The sequence below is a fragment of the Hypomesus transpacificus genome, chromosome 11 (genome assembly GCF_021917145.1).
Source record: "Hypomesus transpacificus isolate Combined female chromosome 11, fHypTra1, whole genome shotgun sequence".
Lineage (NCBI taxonomy): Eukaryota > Metazoa > Chordata > Actinopteri > Osmeriformes > Osmeridae > Hypomesus > Hypomesus transpacificus.
In genome coordinates this window covers 18,146,638-18,167,097 of record NC_061070.1, presented here as the reverse complement: position 1 = coordinate 18,167,097, position 20,460 = coordinate 18,146,638, and the positions used below count along the sequence as shown (strand labels likewise).

At 42.9% G+C, this 20,460-nt stretch overlaps 1 protein-coding gene across 1 annotated transcript in view; it reads right to left on the bottom strand.

Moving 5' to 3' along the window:
- Positions 1-12,657: 12,657 nt before the first annotated feature.
- The window catches only part of plpp4 (phospholipid phosphatase 4), a 34,693-nt gene continuing 26,890 nt past the window's right edge, over positions 12,658-20,460 (bottom strand). Inside the window, exons 6-7 of the mRNA XM_047030190.1 lie at positions 18,526-18,696; positions 12,658-16,967 (exon numbers count right to left, since the gene is read on the bottom strand). Of these exons, the coding sequence (XP_046886146.1) occupies positions 16,762-16,967; positions 18,526-18,696 (377 nt within the window). The 3' untranslated portion in view covers positions 12,658-16,761. The remainder of the gene's footprint in view (positions 16,968-18,525; positions 18,697-20,460) is intronic.

Here is a 20,460-nt window from a genome sequence, read left to right as displayed (position 1 = left end):
AGCTCCTGAAACATTCAGTACCACTCAATGTTCCAGTATGTGTATTTCAGTGGAGCCAACATAAAGTAGGTGGTCAACACGGGCAAGATCCAAAAACCCATTATTGGTAGGAGTCATGTGTTGCCATTCCAGCTATGACCTCATCTGAGAAACAACCAATGAGAGATGTAAGACCCTGGCTGTAGAAGGTAGTGCAGGAGCAGTGTTGTGAGTACCCATCAACCCCCTGACAGGTAATCAATCATCGTGGTGGCAGGGTAGAACAGGTTCCACTGCAGTGATCCTGAGAGCGGGAGTGAAAAGGAGGAGACAGGGTTATTAAGGAGGTAGGAGAGATCGAGGGATTGCATAGACGGGCAAAGCTACAGAGCAGAACAGACAGAGAGAAGTCTTGATCCTGCTTACCCAGGCTGTGGAGCCCTGGAGGCCAGGGAGATGAGGTGATTACCAAGAATGAGTAATGGACCTTGGAAACAGGAACCCTGTGCTTCCCTCTAAACCTCTCCCTTCTGTAACCTCGGCCCCTTGCCAATTAGGGGCTTTTGTGTGTGTGTGTAAGTGTGTATGTGTGTGTAAGTGTGCCATCTGTCAGATGCATCCAAATTTGTCCCTGAAGACACAGAAAAACACATTTTGAATCTAATTTTCCATTTCTATTAAAGATGCTGTAAAGCAGATTCCATGATTTGCTTCTCAGTACATTATATATGTGTGAAATGAGTTGCTGAAAGCATGTGCAAAGCTCTAAAACTTTGTCGTACTGAAAGTGGAGTTAGACATTGGAACAGTTTCTCACGTTTTCAGCTCAGGTTTTGTTTAGGCGGGGCAAAAACCAACGTATCTACGTCACCGCCACTACGTCAGATCACAGACGGTTTATATAACTTACATGCTGTTACTCAGCTGGTACGATGCAAAGACAAAGTAATGAACACATAAAACACTGCTAAAACACAGAGACTGCAGGTAGGTCTGTTCCGATATTTGCAATTGATTTAGCTAGTTTTTCTGTTGTTGCTAAACTCAATAAATTCGAGGGGGCTGAGCTTCAGCACATTCAGGCGACACACCCCCCCAGTATCAAGCAGAGAAGACTGCTGATTTTCTCACAATTTCAAAGCCTATTTGAACATACTTGATTTTTTCATTTGAACTTGGATGGGTTGTTTACAACACATTCTTATGTGGTGGGATGAATTTAAAACTAATTTTTAGTTCTGCTTTACAGCCACTTTAAGGGTCTATACAAGGAGTCTTATTTCATCTGCTGAGCCAAGCAATGTATTAGGGAAGGCAGTGACAGCAAAATGTTATATTTTCCTAACCCCCCCGCCCACCCACCCCTCACCTGCAGCCAGCTGATGCAGCTAAGTGTTGCTAGCGGATGCAGCTAAGTGTTGCTAGTGTCAGTGCTGAATGTCAGAAGGCGCTGGAATAGGACCTTGCCTCCCCTGAAGTCACTGCCACCATGACAATGACCCCAAACTTTCAGGGGTCCCCAGACTTTTTTTTGGGCTCCCTCAGGTTGCTTCTTAAGAAGAAAAGGCTCAGGGGAGGTTTGGTTCAATTCAAATGCAAAGGCTCTTTATTGCAGCAGACAAGAAACATTTGCTGAGATTTGTCTGAGCTCCCAGAGACAATCTGATTTGACATGAGATTCAGTGCACATTTTATACAGTTGATTCAGACATCCCATGGTAGTACATTGACCCTGTACGTGGCTGTTTGTTTGTTCTTAGCAAGCTAGTTCTACTGTTTTCCGATCAAGTTCTCAGTTTAATCTGCCTGTGTTCTCTATTTAATCTTGTCTCCGGCTATGTCAGCCTTACATTTTAGATGCTCTTTTAGATGATTCTGACCCATCAGTCATTGTGACCCACCGTCGTATTGCGACAACTTTACCGCATACAAAAACAAAGTGAAGCATTTTCTTTTAACCGTCGGGCTGTCTCAGACCCACATTGCAAAGGTTAAAAGGGTCAAATGGCTGAGCGGTTAGGGAATCGGGCAAGTAATCTGAAGGTTGCCAGATCGATTCCAGGCTGTGCCAAAAGACGTTGTGTCCTTGGGCAAGGAACTTCACTTGCCTCGGGGGGAATGTCCCTGTACTTACTGTAAGTCGCTCTGGATAAGAGCGTCTGCTAAATGACGAAATGTAAAATGTAACTGTAAAAGAAAATTGACAGAGCCGCATGAGAAACTCACCAGCAGGATAGAGGAGCATGAGAACCTCACCAGCAGGATAGAGGAACATGAGAACCTCAGCAGCAGGATAGAGGAACATGAGAACCTTAGCAGCCAGGATAGAGGAACATGAGAACCTCAGCAGCGGGACAGAGCAGCATGAGAACCTTAGCAGCCAGGACAGAGCAGCATGAGAACCTCAGCAGCCAGGACAGAGCAGCATGAGAACCTCAGCAGCCAGGACAGAGCAGCATGAGAACCTCAGCAGCCAGGACAGAGCAGCATGAGAACCTCAGCAGCAGGACAGAGCAGCATGAGAACCTCAGCCACAGTGAGGAGGAAAGCCTAAATCAATCCTATTACAGACAATCTACATGGCAAGGTTAAATCCTTATTTAAATATTTTACTTCACACCCCTCAATTATAAATGCCTGTTCAAGTTAAAAGAAAAATGAACAGTGTGTTTGATTCAAAAGATTATGCCAACCAAGTTAATTGTAAAATCCTCAAAATATTATCGGTTTTTGCAGAGGGTGTTTCTCACAATGGTTAGGCAAGAAAGCTCAGTAGAGAGTACTGCATGTGTCAGAGAAAGTCCTCTGATAATATTCAGAGTGGGGATGAGATAGAATTCCTGAACGCTGCTCTCTCACTGCTCCACCAGATAAACAATTATTAACAGCAGCCGGGTGGACACACTTCCACTGAAGCACTCAAGGGGATGGAGAGAAGAAGGGAAATTGTTGGAGAGGAAGAGAAGAAGAGACAGAGAGAGAGGAAACATGTAGACTCATTTAACATATCAACAGTTAGGTAATCCGATGGGCTCCAGAATAAGGAGATTAGTGTTCCATGGTGAGGCCTGGGACATGAGTGCAGCAGGGAAATTGATTTTTGCTTCCTTCTGCACCTGGACTTTTGTAAGCTCTGGAAATCCATCAGATACTACTGGGGACAGTGAGCCTGTAGGACAGGGTGGAGCAGTGTGTGAAAGTAGGAGAAGGAAGAGGAGGGAGGGTAGAGAAGTATAATCAGCCATGATGAGTATCCAGAGGGCTCTCCTAGGGATGCCCCCTGCCTGTTCTGATTTGAGGTAGTGATCTTGAACAGTATTTCTGACATTTCTTACAACAGGGAATACCTCCACTCCCCTTTAGTGGGGGAGGGTCCCTCCACTGCATGGCATTCCCGATACACTACCATGTATCTACACAGCAACACTTTACACTAAGGTTACAGTAACTACCATATATCAACATAGCAACACTTTTCATGAAGGTTACATTAACTACCTTGTTTAAGTTCAAGTCTTTTATTTGTGTCAGGTACACAGAACAACACAAGGTCAGACTGGGCACTGAAATTCTTAAGACAAGACAACGCAAGCACCTGGCATAACATGACATATTACTACACAGACCATAATTTACATCTATGCTGAGCTTAAATAAGTGAAACTTCCTAAATATACAGATAGCAATAAATAATCGGTTATACTAACCCTAATACTAAAACTCCCTAAATATACAGACAACAATAAATAATACACTATACGAACCCTAAATGCACATAACACCTATAACAACCCTATAACCTATTCTAACCTAGGTGGAGTACAGTACAATAGTTCAAAATTGCAGATCAGTGACTATGTCAATGACCATACAGGAGCCTGATGGCGAAGTACAGTGAGGTACAGTAGTGCAATGTTGCTGATAGCGCAACCAGTACTGAAAGTGACAGTGTATAAGTGACTAGTGTGCAGTAAATCAATGTCCATATCAGTGTCCATTCAGAAGCCTGATGGCCCTTGGGTAGAAACTGTTGTCCAGTTTGCGTGTGCGCGACCGGATGCTGCGGTAGCGCCTGCCAGAAGGCAACGGGGTAAAGAGACTGAAGGATGGGTGGTAACAGTCTCTTAGAATCCTGCCGGCTTGCGTGTCCTGTAGGGCTGGGAGCTTCCTGCCGATGATTAACTCAGCAGAACGGACCACACTTCGTAGGGCTTTGCGGTCCCTGTCTATGCAGCTCCCATACCACACTATAATGCAACCAGTCAGAATACTCTCTATAGTGAATCTGTAAAAGTTAGTGAGGATGACTGAGTCCATACCAAACTTCTTCAGTCTCCTCAGGAAGAATAGGCGTTTACGGAACGCTTTGACCACCTTGTCTGTGTGAACAGACCAGGTGAGGTCCTTGCTGATGTTCACCCCGAGGAACTTGAAGCAGCTGACCTTCTCCACTTCAGATCCGTTGATGAGTAGGGGTGCATGCTCCTCCTCCTGCTGCCTCCTATAGTCCACAATCATCTCCTTGGTTTTGCTGTTGTTAAGAGAGGTTATTGTCCTGGCACCATGAGGTCAAGGTGTCAACCTTCTCTCTGTAGGCTGACCCGTCACTGTCAGACATGAGGACCACGATGGTTGTGTTGTCAGCAAACTTATGTAACTATATAGACTATTACCTTGTACTAATACTACCACCTACATTGTATTCACATTGAAACTGCTACTTTGTTACACTTCATTACAATTCAGCAGTTATTCCATAAGTGAAACTTGGTATGATTGAGGATGGGCTGTCCAGGGGTAAGTGGATGTCCTGATCTTTTTTTGGTGACACAACCTTTAACTGCCCGTTTGCAACATCCACTCACCCCTCACACCCCTCCCCTACACTGTCTTTTTACACTTTTTTAATAACAAATACTGCTAAAACTTAATACAATTTCAGTAAACAGCAGTTCCAATGTACCTACTGTGTTGCTACTATAGGTATTACTAACTCAGCCAAGAGGAGTTGTGTTTGAGCTCTGAGTGAGAATGAACATATCACTACTGTGAGTGCATGTGGACTGCAGAGATCAAGCATTTGAGTGATTATGATTTATCTCATAGTAGGAAGTGCATGGTCTATGCTGTGGGCATCTGAAACCAGGGAAGGTATTTCACCAGGCAAACGGCAACCAGAGAATCATTAAATATTAATCGTCAGGAAACCATCTGTAAATCACTGTTATGATTCATGCATATTTAAAGAGGCACCCTAAGCAGTAAAACCAAGATTCTGCCAGGGAAATGAACAGATACCAAATACTCCTCGCTTTGAATGATAATGAGACTTAGGGCCCTATCTTGCACCTAGCTTTGTCAACAACGCAAGTATCATTCCTAGTTTGCACTTGACGCAAAGCGGACTTTTCCCTCCACAGACGCACGCCGTTAAATTAGGGAATGACTTTGCGCTCCCGGGGGGCGGTTCAGCGAAAAAAGGAGGCGTGTTCCAGCGCAAACGTTCCCTGGTGCTATTTTGCGGTTTCAGAAAATCAATTCCGCCAATGGCCAGGAAAAACGTAGTCTAAATTCAATGGCGCGTTATTTGGATGCTATTTTAAGGGCGCAAGCTTGGTCCGTGCGCACTGCTGGAGAGGCCAGGGTCTTCTTTCTGCGAAGCTACATTACATTGTTTTGATTTATGGCATGTTACATTTCTTCAATGATAATAAAAAGATTTTCATGAGAAATCTCTATGTATGTGCACTTGATTTGTAACAATTGTGGCAATTTCCTCCCACGCTTGTTTAACCGAAGCTAATTTGGGTGGGTTTCTTCTCATCTCAATCAGAATCAGAATTCGGTTTATTCACCATGTAGCCATATGTTACACAAACACAGAGTTTACTGTGGCAAGAAGGTGCAAACAATAAACATATACGGGTCTTAAATTAACCCCATTAAGAATCCTGTAAAATGTGTCTAAAAACGCCTAGCACCGAACTTCTAACTGTAATATGCAATCACTTTCCACTGCACTTTTACACTTTTTTAGGATAGCTTCTGTCCATACTTTATTGCACTACACTGTATATCCTGCACTTACTGTTATTGCACTTCTGGTTAGACCTAAACTACATTTCGTTGCCTTGTACCTGTACTTGTGTAATGACAATAAAGTTGAATCTAATCTAAACAGCATACAAAAGTAAATTGACAGCTGTTCTTGAACCATTTGGAGTACTTGCATGTAAATGGTCTCTTTTGAGAGCTGACACTCTGAAGTTATTTTCCCTGTTGTCAGGACCCCTGTCAGTCCTACTGGTGTTGAGTAATAGAAGCTTGAATAAGTTTCTATTTCCGCCTAGATTTTGTTTTGAAAAGGGGCCTAGAGGCTGTAGGTATTAGCTGGAAGACAGAATTGAACCACAGGTTGAAGCCTTACCCAATTCAAATCGAAAGTCAAACATAATTCCACAATATATTCATGTTTGACACATGTTTTTACAAGAGTACATCCAGGCGTTTTCTAAAATGGCCTTTTGGAGACTCCAGAATTACCCTTTGTAACCAAGGTCAAATTCTTAGGATAAAAAGGTATAATTCAGTGGCGGCTGGTGCATTTATTTCCAGGGGGGGCTACAAGTACATTTAGGCCGAATCCCAATACTCCCCCTTACCCCTTCCCCCTAGCCTAGTATCTCGCCTTGCTGGGGGAGTCTGGGGGCATGCCCCCCCGGGGGAAAAAATGCTATCCCAACACCAGAAAGCAGTATTTTGGTGCATTCCTAAATATATTTACTAATTTGTCAATTTAAGTGATGAAAACGACCTGGTGTATTGTCTTCCCCTGGCATTCGACTGTTGCTGAATTAATAGACCAACTTTTGGTTTGTAAACATTCGGGATGCGCGCGCAATGTGGCTGCAGAAAACTGGGAAAGGATAGCATTTAAAACGGCAAAAGGACCACAAGGATCATACAGATATTTAGATTTAAAAAGACCAAAAAAGTCGAGGAGGACAGGCTTAAAGAGAGAAAGCGATTCCCCATTGATCTGTCGCATCAACATTTTGATTTGGGTCACGAAAGTCTTGAAATTTGAGTGAGAATGTCGCCCGGTACAGACCGCATAGTCGAGCGGCAGCCATGTCTTCACGTCATGTCACAGTTCATAATTTTACAGTTTTACAGTCAATTCTACATCTAAAAAGTCAAGCAGGGCAGGTTTCAAGAGATATTGGAATTCTGCTTTTAGCCAGCTGGTCCGATTAATTTTGTGATTTGTTTAAACTGACAATCTGAGTGAGACTGTGTCCCCGTTACACTGTTTTTGACGTTAGCCTCAGTCAGACTAGTCGCTCACTGGCGGTGTACACAATGTTGTACTTCACTCCATTATACACCAGAAACGTCGGGGAGGACTGCCTATCATAGATACGAGCCTGCTGAAGATAGCCAGCATCTCGGATTTCTTTAACCGAGCATGTTTCATTCATCATTTGCCTGAGGAAGCGACCTCCGTTAGCCAGGCTAGTTTTGCCCTATCACTTGGTCAGGCTATATAAAGGTATTGGGGTCAAGTGACTTTTGTGCATTGACAAGTGAAACGTTAAAATACTTGTCCAAATGACAAGTGCCTCAAAAGTTAATGTCAAGCCCTGTAATCCAGTGAACAGAGATACATGATGACCTGATCGACACTCCAAGTGTATTATACTCGGTAGAAGTTTGTCTTTTGCAACCGATATGCAAATTGGTTTATTTCAATGGAAGCACAAGAATCGTAGCTTTCCAACGATATATCATTTGTGTAGCCGCCGAAAAAATATTTTAGTAGTTAGCAGGATTGAGTGAGTTGTAACTGAGGGAGGGAAGGGCAGCATTTCTGTATCGCGGGCGCGACAGGACCCAAGTAAAAAAGTACAATAGTTAAGCTAATTCTAAGAACTAAACAAAAAAAATATATAACAATTAAGAAAATGAAATATATATATATAAGAATTTGAATGAGCAGCATGAGCGGGCAATTTAGTGCAATGAGAACTGCTCTGCCTTTCCCATACAATGTCACTTCTCTATCTATTACGGCCCTGACGAGAACGTCGGTCTCCTCGGCTGTGAACCGCTCCTGGCGTGCGCCTGGCAAATCCGCCGTTATAATAGCAATCCGCCATGGAACAAGCACTTAAAGGGAATGTGAGATGACGCTCTGATTGGTCTATTGCACGTCACGCCCAAACCACACCCATTAGGAATGTAGTTACTTGAGACCAATCTTTTTTAGATTTGCGCCAGACGCAAGGTTATTTATCCTGCCGGCAAAATAGCAACCGCGCCGGAGTCCCACCCACAAAGTTACTTGCGCTTTGCGTTTTGATGCTTGCGTTTCAGATCATTAAAATAGGGCCCTTAAGGTGTTTCACCAGACCAGTGGCGTAACGTAGTAACGACGGGCCCAGGTGCTAGAAATTATGACGGGCCCAGGTGCTAGAAATTATGACGGCCCCCCGCCCCTAGTGACCGCAAAACAATTGTTTCACATTGGAATAAATGAGGAAACACTTAACACATTACATTTGGCTCCCCTCCCCCTCCTAGGGATAGCCTCCCGAGCACCCTGCTAGGCTTTTGGCTATCGTTACATAATCATTTGCAATCCACCTAGTAGTGACCACTATTTACCCAACTTGTATCCTAGTTATCCTGCCTGACCATAATGTATGTAGGCTATAACTTGGCTTGAAATGTATATCTATCACAATAGAAGTAGGTTACCTGTCTGAGGGCAGCGATACTGATCCCAGCTGAACTGCTGCACTGCTGCTAGCAAGGGGGAATTCCGTGTCGGGATCGTCCGTGGGGGGGTCGTCCGTGGGGGGGTCGTCCGTGGCGGACTTCGTGGGCTGGCGACTAGTTGATGGTCTAGTTAAAAAATAATAAAATTTCGGCAGCTTTGCCGCCTTCTCATCTTGTTCTTTTTTCTCTTGCCTTTTTCTGCTTCCACTCTTATGCTTAAATGGCATTCAGATGGTTTAGTTGTGCTGTGCTCAATGAACTGCGTTGTCGTGACCTTCGTCGGTGAAACTATAGCGTATTGTATCGTCACATGATCAAATACAGACTTGACATTGGACAACAACATACATATTACCCAGCAATCATCATTGCTAATCACAAAAATACCAAAGAATATAAGAACTTATTAATTTCATTGAATAGTTTTTGATCGTTTCTATAGTATATGTAGGATAAGCATATGATTTTTGTATAAATTGCTACTTTTAAAAATAATAACAACCATGACTGAGATAAGTTTGCCTTTTTAGGTGTATAAATAACATTTGACACTACAGCGTATTTATTAGCAGCGCGTATTCGAACATAAGCATATACGAGAGGGAGTACAGTAAGGGAGGGCCCGTCGAGTGACGCGTGTATGTCTTTGGGCGCGGGCCCCGACACCAGGTGTAGCCGCACATGCTGCACCCCTTATAGTTACGCTCCTGCACTCACAATTACAATAGATGTACGAAATGTTATCCTTGTAAAAACGAGGAGCAAATTAATTAATCACCCCAAGATTTAGACTGTTTCATGTGGCGTGAACCACATGAATCCCCCCCATCCAGCTTCACTGGCTCCTGAGGATACCGAGTGGGCAGGGTGGCTGGAGAGAGGGAGTGAGCAAGGAACATCCTGTGTCTGACAGTGAAGCCACTCTGTGCCTGATCTCCACCCAGATCTCCAAGGAGGCTATTCATAGCTCCTCCTGCATCCAGCAGAACCCACTGCCATGCTCCTGTCTCGAGGGAGGGGGCATCTCTTCCAAGGGGGGCAGCCCAGGCAGGGTGTGCCAGCTGTAGCTCTCCCAGAATCCAAGCAGGGTGGCCGTGCCAATACCCACCAGCACCCCTCATCAGACTGTATGAACTCTCCAGTCACTACGTGGCCCAGATTCCAACATCATACCCACATCAAAGAGTTTTTAATAAGTTTGTGTGTGTGTTTTAGTGTGTCACTGAATTACAATTAGTCTACTCAGGCAATTAGTTTCTACATGAATTATATATCTATGTTTCATGAAAGAGGGCAGACACAAATAAACTTGATGCATTCCCGCCACCTGGAAACTGTCCAACTCTCCAAAGTATCCCAAACCTTATCCTGCATCCGCACCTGTCAGCCTGGTCCAACAACCTAGATGTTAAAGGAGAACACAAACACAATAACAATTTGTTCCAGTAAAACCTTAACTTTTGTTAATGAAAAACATGACTTGAGATGATTTCAGACCTCAATTCCCGATGTGAGGCTATAGAAAGAAAGGAAAAATAAATACGACTATGAGACTGTCGGTTGAATTATACTTTTATCAACTTCTTGTTCTTAAACTCTGCTTGAGTCTTAGCTTTTTGTCTCTACTCTCAAACCCGAGTCAAGCTTTATGGGTGAAAAAGAAGAGACATGCAAAATCTTCCCCGGCCGACTTTACCAATTCAACAAGATACTGTAGCCTGCAGAAATTCAATGTAGAAACAAAAAATATGATATCATAAAACATCATAGATAGGAATGTATTAAAAACCATATGGATAACGACTTTTGAATGTGTGAATCTACAACTGTCTGGGCCTTCCAGTGGAAGTGCTTTTGATGAAACACCAAACGCTGGATCTCCACATGACTCTCTGATGACTTGAAAGCACTCACTGTTGAATCCTACTGATTTCGTACAATCTAGGTCAGAGATAGGTCCCTTTGAGCTGGATCAGTACTGTTGACTGCAGACAGTGAAGCCCTGAGTTGCAGTCATGAAACACTCACACTGTATTTGCTTTGAGCAGTCAGATTTACTGTATCATTAAATGGATGGAAACATAAATTATTATTCTTTCATACTTTTTTCTTCCTACTTTTTTCAAACTTTTTTCCCTTTTTTATTTTCATACTTTTATACGAAATCCTACTTTTCTTTTCCTAGTGAAAAGAGAGAGAAAGAGGGAAATAAACAAACCAGTCTTTCATCTGAGTTCAGAAAGTCCAGAAGCCTATTCCATAAAGCGAGTTTACCAAATAAGCCAGACTTATGTCAGTTAGTCAGATTCATTTCTAGTTAATTCGGTTCCATAAAGCTAGCTTAATGTAGTTCAAACTCAGTTACTATGGTAACTTATGCTTCAAAACTAGCCTGGTCCGGGGCAGGCTAACTGTCACCGAACCGTGTTGGACCGTGTTGTTGCTTAACCAAACGCTCATGTAACACTGACCCAACGGGAAAACAATGATTTACCACGGACATTTTAATTTTCTTATTCTCATCGCGTCAATATATAGGCTACATTTATAGAAAATCAACTTAAATACATAGGCTACAACATTTAGCCTAATGCATTAAACAATGATGAACAATGATTTGATACACACCACAGCCTACGTTAAACGTATAACTATATGGTAGTTTGTGATTTCAAATGTTTAGGCATAGGCCTATGGCCTATCTCAATCTAAATTATCGGAGTATAGTTATCAAAGTATATGATTGTTATCAGTAGTCTACAATTGTAAAACAAACCTAAATACATACATCTATCCTCCATTTTTCCGACACAAAAACCATGTTTAAAAGTTAGGCTACTTGATAATGTATGATTAATAGTAGTCTTTTTATTTAAAACAAGGTCAAAAAAGTACATTTAGATGTGTTTAAAAGGTGTCTGTTTTTTTTTTGTTGAAAAAGTAAAGGTCTAAAAAAGGACCTCAGCCTATGTAGCCTATCGTTTTTTTGTGCAGTACAATATGTTTATGCCAATTCAATATGCAAATAATTTGTAAATGTGCAATTACTTGATTTATAACACTGAGGTATACACTTCTGTGATACAGATTAATACCAGAATATATAACTCTTCAGGTCAGAAACCATGATTAAACATCCTCTTGGAGATTAAAATAACGTATCTGGAAATGAACTGTTTATTCTGGTACCTATTTCAGAGGGTATTTCCGACGGTCCCCACAGCGTAAGTTATTTTTCAGAAACGGTAGATAGCTACCTTTAGTTAGCTTCCAGGCTAAGTTACCTAGCATAATACTCGTAGCAATGCTACTACCATGTTACTTGTTAGCCTTTTGAAGCCATACTAAAGCGTTGGTTGCATAGATTTGTCCATCGGAAAATATTCAATTGGAATGTTCGAAATCGCATATATGCAACGTTACGCTGTGAGACCCGCATTCGAACAATCACATATGTGCAACCCTACTCCTTAACGGGTTAATTATCACAGTCCAGTAGCCCTGGGGAAAGCCACACCAACCTTACTAACACTACTGTGGGAGTCGGGTGGCTGAGAGGTTAGGGCAACGGGCTAGTAATCTGAAGGTTGCCAGTTCGATTCCTGGCTGGGGAACATGACGTTGTGTCATTGCGCAAGGCACTTCACCTTATTTGCCTCGGGGACAATGTCCCTGTACTTACTGGATAAGAGCGTTTGCTAAATGACTAAATGTAAATGTAATGAAAAAAAAAAAAGACTAAATGTAATGCACACCCACATTAAACCAAGCATCTGATCAAAGTCAAATTTCTGCACTGACGCTGCTATCTTACTCATAACATGTTTATTGGAAACAGCTGGATCAAAGTAGAACATCTTCACTAGAAACACAGAGCAAGAAGCTCAGACACTGTCTCCTCTGGGACACCAACCATGAAAACACAAAACTGCTAACTAACCCAGGAGCTCATGAAACATAGAATCAGGTAGAATACAATAACATTTCTCTTCAAATCCCACAGTAATAGTTATTGTAATGAACATCCTTTGTTAAAGGGTATTTTCTGGTGTTTGGTAGAAGAATATCTTTCTGGCCACAGATGAAATCTCCATTTCCCAGTAATCCCCAGGGCACGATGCTGTGTACACAGATTATTTTATTACAGCTGCAGTTCATTGTCACACATTAAGTGAATAAATAGCAAATTACAGTCCAAAAGAGTTTTCAAGGCCAGACATGCATATCCATACAAAAGTCTCTTTTCACAAATGGTATTGGCATGCCATGGTTACAAGCTGCTATACTTTCTTCTTGCCTCCTTCAAGGTCACACTCTAAACATAAGCTTGTTTGCCTTTTTCAATATGAAAACATGTTCGTTTGAGAGCAACACTGAAGATAATTTGATTTTGTGCAATATAAATCGTATATACTGACAGAATACTGATAAGATGATGCATTGTATATGTTCAAGATTAAAAGCTATTTTTGCTTGTGAATATCAGATGAATAAAAATGCATCCACTATCTCTTCTAGGAAGATACTGGTATCTTTTTTCACTTTATACTTTTAAACACGGTAAGATTTCTGCAGACAAAAATAACTGATCAACAATAGTATGTTGCATGAGAAAAATAGACTTGCAGATAAAAATAACTGATCAACAATAGTATGTTGCATGAGAAAAATAGACTTTTGCAGACAAAAATAACTGATCAACAACAGTATATTACATGGGAAAATAGACAACAAGAAAGTTCAATTTCTTGTACTTTTTTTGCAAGACATCTGTTGTTCTAGGGTATTGTACTGTACAATTGGGCAACGATGCCCTGAATCCTGTAGTGGAGGTTTCAGCCTTGGCACTCTGCTTCCATAGCAGGCAGGATTGCTATTGACATTTGAAAAAGGTATTTGTAGATCTTTGTGCATCAGCTGGGTAGCTCTGTGTCTGTGGGACAGTCCGGACCCCAGAAAGTAGGGATAGGGTTAGGTTTAGGGTCAGGTTTAGGGGTTAGCTACCCCAGTGTGTAGTATATGATGTTTAGCACCAATGCACAGACCTTCCCAAACTGAAGACAGGAGGAGCTCATTTCTAATGTGTTTGTTGTGTTATTGCACAGTCCATAAAGGCTTGGGGGTTAACACACCCATAGACACACACACCCAAACATACAGGCACACAGTCTTGTCCAACAACCTATACAGGAGTATACTGTAGCTTTAATAAATATAGGAACGTCTTGGGTGCATTTACTGAGTCTGCAGAGCCAAGGCAACACATGCCAGGTTTTTACTACATACACATGAACATTCTTCCCTGTGTTTTGGATGGTTGAGGACAGAGGTCAAAGTGCACATCCATCTAATGTTACAGCAACCGCAAGGTTCAGCCACCACAGAGCACAACCATCTGTGCTTCAGAAAGACGGTGTTTTATTATGATCTTATGTGCTTCTCTCGCTATCAGAATGAAGAATTACATACCGTGCATTCTTGGTTGCTGCAAAACATCTTAAAAAATCTTTGGCAATCTGCAACTCGCAAAATTGTTTCTCAAATGAGTGTGTTCCAATTCAGCCCCAAGTATGACTGATGGCATAGTTAACCCTAAAGCTCTCCCTCGTTAGCCCAGCTTGTAGACTTCTAGTTAGTCTGGAAGGCCAGTGTGGGCTGAGGTGTGGTGGAGATGCAAGGCCAATTATTGGGAAGCTTCATATTATTTAGGCTTTAAAGTCCTAACCCTAACCCAGTGCCGCCTCACTCCCATAATGATAACTAATGCTGAATAAGATTGGACTTTATGATCGTCTTCCTCTGCGTTTGTTACACTTGCCACTGATGATTGCCCACATTGAGCTTTAATTTGAATCCAAATTGGGGGATTAAGTCAGGAGCAGAAAGTGTTTCAGTCACAGTACAGGAGAGCCATGGTTAGGGGGTTAGGGGGTGAAATAGTACAGAGACAGATAGGGTTAGGGGGTGAAGTAGTACAGAGACAGAGAAAAAGAACTAGTTTGGAAACAGAGATACATAGCTAGTATGGAGACATAGATACACAGCCAGCATGAAGACATAGATACACAGCTAGTATGGAGACAGAGATAAAGAACTAACATGGAGACAGAGATAGAGAACTAGTATGGAGACAGAGATAAAGAATTAACATGGAGACATAGATACACAGCTAGTATGAAGACAGAGATAAAGAACTAGTATGGAGACACAGATAAAGAACTAGCATGGAAACAGAGATACACAGCTAGTATGGAGACAGAGATAAAGAACTAGTATGGAGACACAGATAAAGAACTAGTATAGAGACAGAGATACACAGCTAGTATGGAGACAGAGATAAAGAACTAGTATGGAGACAAAGATAAAGAACTAGTATAGAGACAGAGATACACAGCTAGTATGGAGACAGAGATAAATAACTAGTATGGAGACACAGATAAAGAACTAGAGGAATGGATGACAAGACAGGGGGGGTTCTCTTTTCTGCTTCTACCAAATAATGGGTTTCATTTATAGTTATGTTGGCATGGACAACCAGCAGCTCTCAAGAAGAGTGGTGGGGAAAAATGGGTTAGGGCCACTGTCCGAAAGGATCATAGATGCGTTTCTGAATTAAAATGGTTTCTGATACGTTCTTGTATTCAATTTAGATATGGTCGTCTGAGCTCCCTCCATATTTATTGATGTGGTGACTTGTGTCTAATGAATCATTCAAAGTTGTGACATCTCACGTCAGCTTGCCTTTTGCCGTGACATTTCAGACAGCTGTGCAGTCTGAACACCAACTACACTAGTGATGAAATCAGATCAACTACAGCAGCTAATGTGAAGCCAGTCAGAACAATTGAGAAGCCCACTGGAATCAGGCTGTGGTTGATGGTCACATTCTGCTCTGCAGGAGCTGCTGTTTCTCAGGCATACAGTGCAGTACAGTTCATGGTTGAACTTTTATAATAGGAGAAGCATTATTTCAGTGTGCAGGTCTTTCCTTAATTTTCCACTTGCTGCTTCCAGTGTGCTATTTTACTGAACACTGGATATATACAAATCCTCATGAGTGATCATATATTCATCCCTGGTGATTTGAAGGACATTATTCACATCGCATTAGGCCGTGTTCACACTTGACTTCTTTTTTTAGAAAAAAGTGCTGCCTTCAGCGCCTTTTGAGCGCCTTTTGCCTTTTCAGAAAAGCCCTGGGTGACGTCAAGCGCCTTTCTGACGAGAATTCTGTAATGTATGTAATCATACATTCTAGACATACATTATTATCCGTTATTTTCCATTGGTTACTTATTGACAGCTAGCTACTATGGCGAATAAAATGCAGTTACTTGCTTTAGCTTTGGCGTTTGAGGAGCCATAGCCTGGTAACTAAGGTAAAAGGTTACACACGTACCTACTCTCCTCGTCCTGATTGGTCAGCTGTCAGAAAGGCGCTTGAAGTCACCCAGCGCTTTTTTTAAAAGTTGAGAAAATTGAACTCAAAGGCTTTAGGTGCTGCGTTTTTTTAGAAGTTTTTTAAAAGGCGGCCGCATTTAAAAAAGACGTCCGCCTTTTCCCTTTTCCCATAGGGTTGCATGTAAAAAGATGCTGAAGGCAGCGCTTTATTCTGAAAAACGAAGTCAAGTGTGAACACAGCCTTAATCAAAATGTTCCTCAAAGACTTTTCCCCGGTCTTTGCTCTACAGTGTTGTCCCATAGGAACACAGACGCACACACTGACACACACACTGACACACACACTGACACACACACTGACACACACACTGACACACACACTGACACACACACGTGTACACACCCAGGCTCCTATGCTGATTCAGAAACAACTAAACAAACTACCAGGATGTAGGCAGAGAGAGAGAAAGGGGTGGGTGGGGCGTTACTGAGAGAGTACAGTACTGTCCACTGGAATGTATAAGTGTTAAATCAGTCTGTCTGTGTGACTGGGGCATGGGACCGGGTGAGGGTGGCGATGGGGGTCCGGCTAGCCGGAAGTCATACAGGCCCCTCAGTCATCCCCTCCAGGGGCAGCGAGGTGGCGTTGTCGCTGGGCTGGGCATCGTCCTGGGCAGAGGGCATCTGGGTGGAGCTGGTGAGACTGGCGTATGGCAGGTGGCAGTCCGTGTGCAGGAAAGAAGGGTAGTGCTGCCGGTAGCAGATGTAGGCGAAGATGATACCAATCACTCCCCCGACAAATGCATCTGCAACAGGCACAAGACAAACAATGGTATTGGGAATTTACAATGTACAAGCAGATTCATCCTTGTGGATTACATTGAAATGTAATATAACATTCTGGTATAAGAAAGTGTGACTCGTTCTTTTTGCCTGGCTGCTAGGGGTAGGGGGTGTAAGGCTGTGTGGTTGTATAGTATGACATGTAACATATGGACACAGTTTTTTGGGGCTCTGGTGGGTGTTGGGACTGATGGAGAGCTATACCATATGTCCATATATCCATAATCATCCACATGTATTGATACAGGGAAGTCAGTGAAAAATAATGACCAATTTACGACCTGTACATTCCCTGAATCACTAAAGCCCCAGGAGTGGTCCCTCTGTCAAGAGAGATGATCATTAGCCTCTCAGCTATAAGCAACAGCCTGCAACATTTCCTAGTCACTGTGAATGCATAAAATATGGTCCTGTCAAGGTACCTGGCAGATACATTGAATTATGAGCAAGCATTCTACGCTTCACAACAAACCACCATCTGTGAGAACCTAAAATCACCATCTGCACCACAGGCTGCACCTCTGACAAGCTTAGTTTGACTGGTAAAAAAGTTCAGTTGCTCCAGTTCCACTGGTTGTACCTGTGACTGACCCCATACCTTCACCTCAGGACCATAGACTAGTTTCCTCCAACGTGATGGAGTAGTGATAGCCTACTGGTATCCTCCCATCTACCCAGTTCAGCTAATATCTACAGACACCGTTTACCATAGCTCCAAATTGAGGCCCACAAGTTTAATGGAGCACAGCTCACCTCTGTTGCTTCACTGTGTCCCCCTGCTAGGAGTCAGGGGGATGGAGGAGGTCTATTACAGAGGCTGGACACCAGGAATACGTAAACAGCCTTTTGTTTATAAAGGACATCTGTGTTTTTTCACAGTCCAGAAGTTCTTATAGGCCTTCAGACATTATGAATGAAATGTGATGTTAATTAGGTTTACTAATACGAGTTAATGGAGAAAAATACCAGGGACATATGGTGTCCTGTAAAAGTAATTAACGCTTGTGACAGTAGTGTCATCAAACTGCACTGTTGCCTGTCACATTCTGTCTGTCTGTCTCTCTGTCTGTCTCTCTGTCTGTCTCTCTGTGTATATGTCCCTCTTCCTGTTCATGCTGATGTTTCAGTGGAGCTGGAGAGTGTAATTGCATTGTTTCTCCCAGGTTTTAGTTCCATGCTAAGTGAAGCCCTATCACCAGAAGCGGTGTTCGAGGAAACTCGTCAATCTCTAGCTTATGCAGATTCAGAGATGCTCATCAACAGGAGGAAAACATGACAGACTCTCACTGGAACACTATGGGGCCTGTATCCCCTGGCTGCTGGGTGCTCTTCACATCCTTTGTATTGAGTCTAGGTGGTGATTATACACTTACAGCATGTTAGAATTGAACACAAGTAGAACCATTCACAATCTGTGAAGTTGATGAATGGTTGTGAGTAGGGAAGTATCTAGTGAATCACACACACACCATCTGAGCTCTGCAGGGTGCACTGTCTGGACTAAGGAGACAGGAGACGGACCTTGCCAGTGGTGTTTGTAGTCGCAGGTGCGAGACAGGGCGATCATCATGGCGCTGTAGAGGGGCAGCACCATGGCACACAGACGCCAGCTGCGCCCTCGACCCGCCACCGTGAAGCACTGCAGCTTCCCTGCCAGGTAGAAGGAGGTGAAGCCGAGGCCAGAGAACGCAACTGACAGATATGGAGAGACAGAAAGAGAGACAGATAGAGAGACAAAGAATAGGTGAAGGATGTCTTACAAGCACATGTTACAGTTGGCAAAAACAGGTGAGTCATATCTGTCTACACACCTATTCCTTTACCTGCACTCTCTTAAAATTGTGAACTACTCAAACACGTTAGCATGGGCCCACCATATGTCTGATACAACAGAGATATGAGCAGGCTGTAGGTGATCCGTCTGTGGTGGTGAGTTGTGAGATACCCTGTCTGCACTCCCTGTCTGCACTCCCTGTCTGCACTCCCTGTCTGCACTCCCTGTCTGAACTCCCAGTCTGCACTTCTTGTCTGCACTTCCTGTCTGCACTCCCTCCTCCCCTTCAGCAGCCCAGTGGGGGTCTGCCTTGAGCTTGATGGCCATGAGGACATGAACGACCGCCACCTGATTGTGTGAATTAAAGGCGTATGATGGAGCTGCAAGACGCTACAGAAGGACAGGGTCATTAGTTGAGCGCTCTGGTCAAACAGCCTCCTTCAAGTGCCCATTTGTCACCAGGCCCAAAAACCACAGGAGAATACTAAGCGTACACATGCAGGCCTCAGGGGAGGGAGGGAGGGACAAGGAGAAAGAGAGGCTCCAGGGAAGGTAGGGTAGGCAGAGTTGGCTTATTTATGCTCATTTATATCTAAGGTGTCTAAGGTATAATATTTTACACGCTACCTTAGGAGCGATCGCGCAGATTCCATAGTTTTCGATTGAGCGCGCCACGCCAATGAGACCCTAACCCTAAGCAATTACAGAAACATGGGAACAGATGACGATGAAAAGAACATGAAAAGGCTTGGCTCTGAATTAAGGGTTTGGTGTTCATATAAGTTATGTTTAAAAGATATCAAAACTATATTGCCATAAAAAATGAATGAGAAAAAAAAATATATATATTGCCTTCAATGATGAGGGATAAAGGTAAGACTAGGCAGATTTTTAAAAGCCAGTAGGCTACAAGCCAAACCACAAAAAATAAAATATAAGTTTTGCATGTTACAACATCAAGGTTCTGCATGTTGCATCGACATTAGCAGACACCTTGTTGGGTGTTAATGAAGAAGGAGAATAACATGGGAAGGTGTCTTTCAGGATTTCTTCCAGGCAGGGCCATCTGGCTTGTGATTATAGCAGCATACTCTCTAGACACTGATATTAATGGTTCTGACACACCAACTATTCCTGATTGTAATATGGTTTAAGCCCCATCTCTAATGCCTGTCAAAGTCTTATCTTCAGAACTGGTAGAAAACTATTTAGTACTTTAGGGTACAGTGTGTTCCAGAAGAGAAAGTGGAGAGAAAACTCCTCAACAAATTCATCAGTCCAGAGAGTTAGTTTACATGATCAGTCAGGGCTAGGGTTAGGGATCAGTTCAGGGGGTTAGGTTAGTTAACATAATTTCATAGTGTGTTCATAGAGGAGTGCCTTGTGCTCCACTGGTCTTGCATGCTTGGCAACGTAACAAGATTGTTATCCCGAATCAGCATTTATCATTCTCAGAGAGATAAAAGTATCTGTAATCCCAGCAGTACTGTTCACTATCCATGAAGACTGTCTCCATCTAACATCAGCATAACTGGAGCCTCCATCTCTCCTCTCCACTGGCCCCGACCATCTGTCCACCTCATCTCTCGTTCCTGAAGCGGTTCTTATGAACGGAGCCACAGTGACCCACTCAGCTCCAGGGCTGTTAAGGCCGGTGTGGACACACACACAGGAAATGTAAT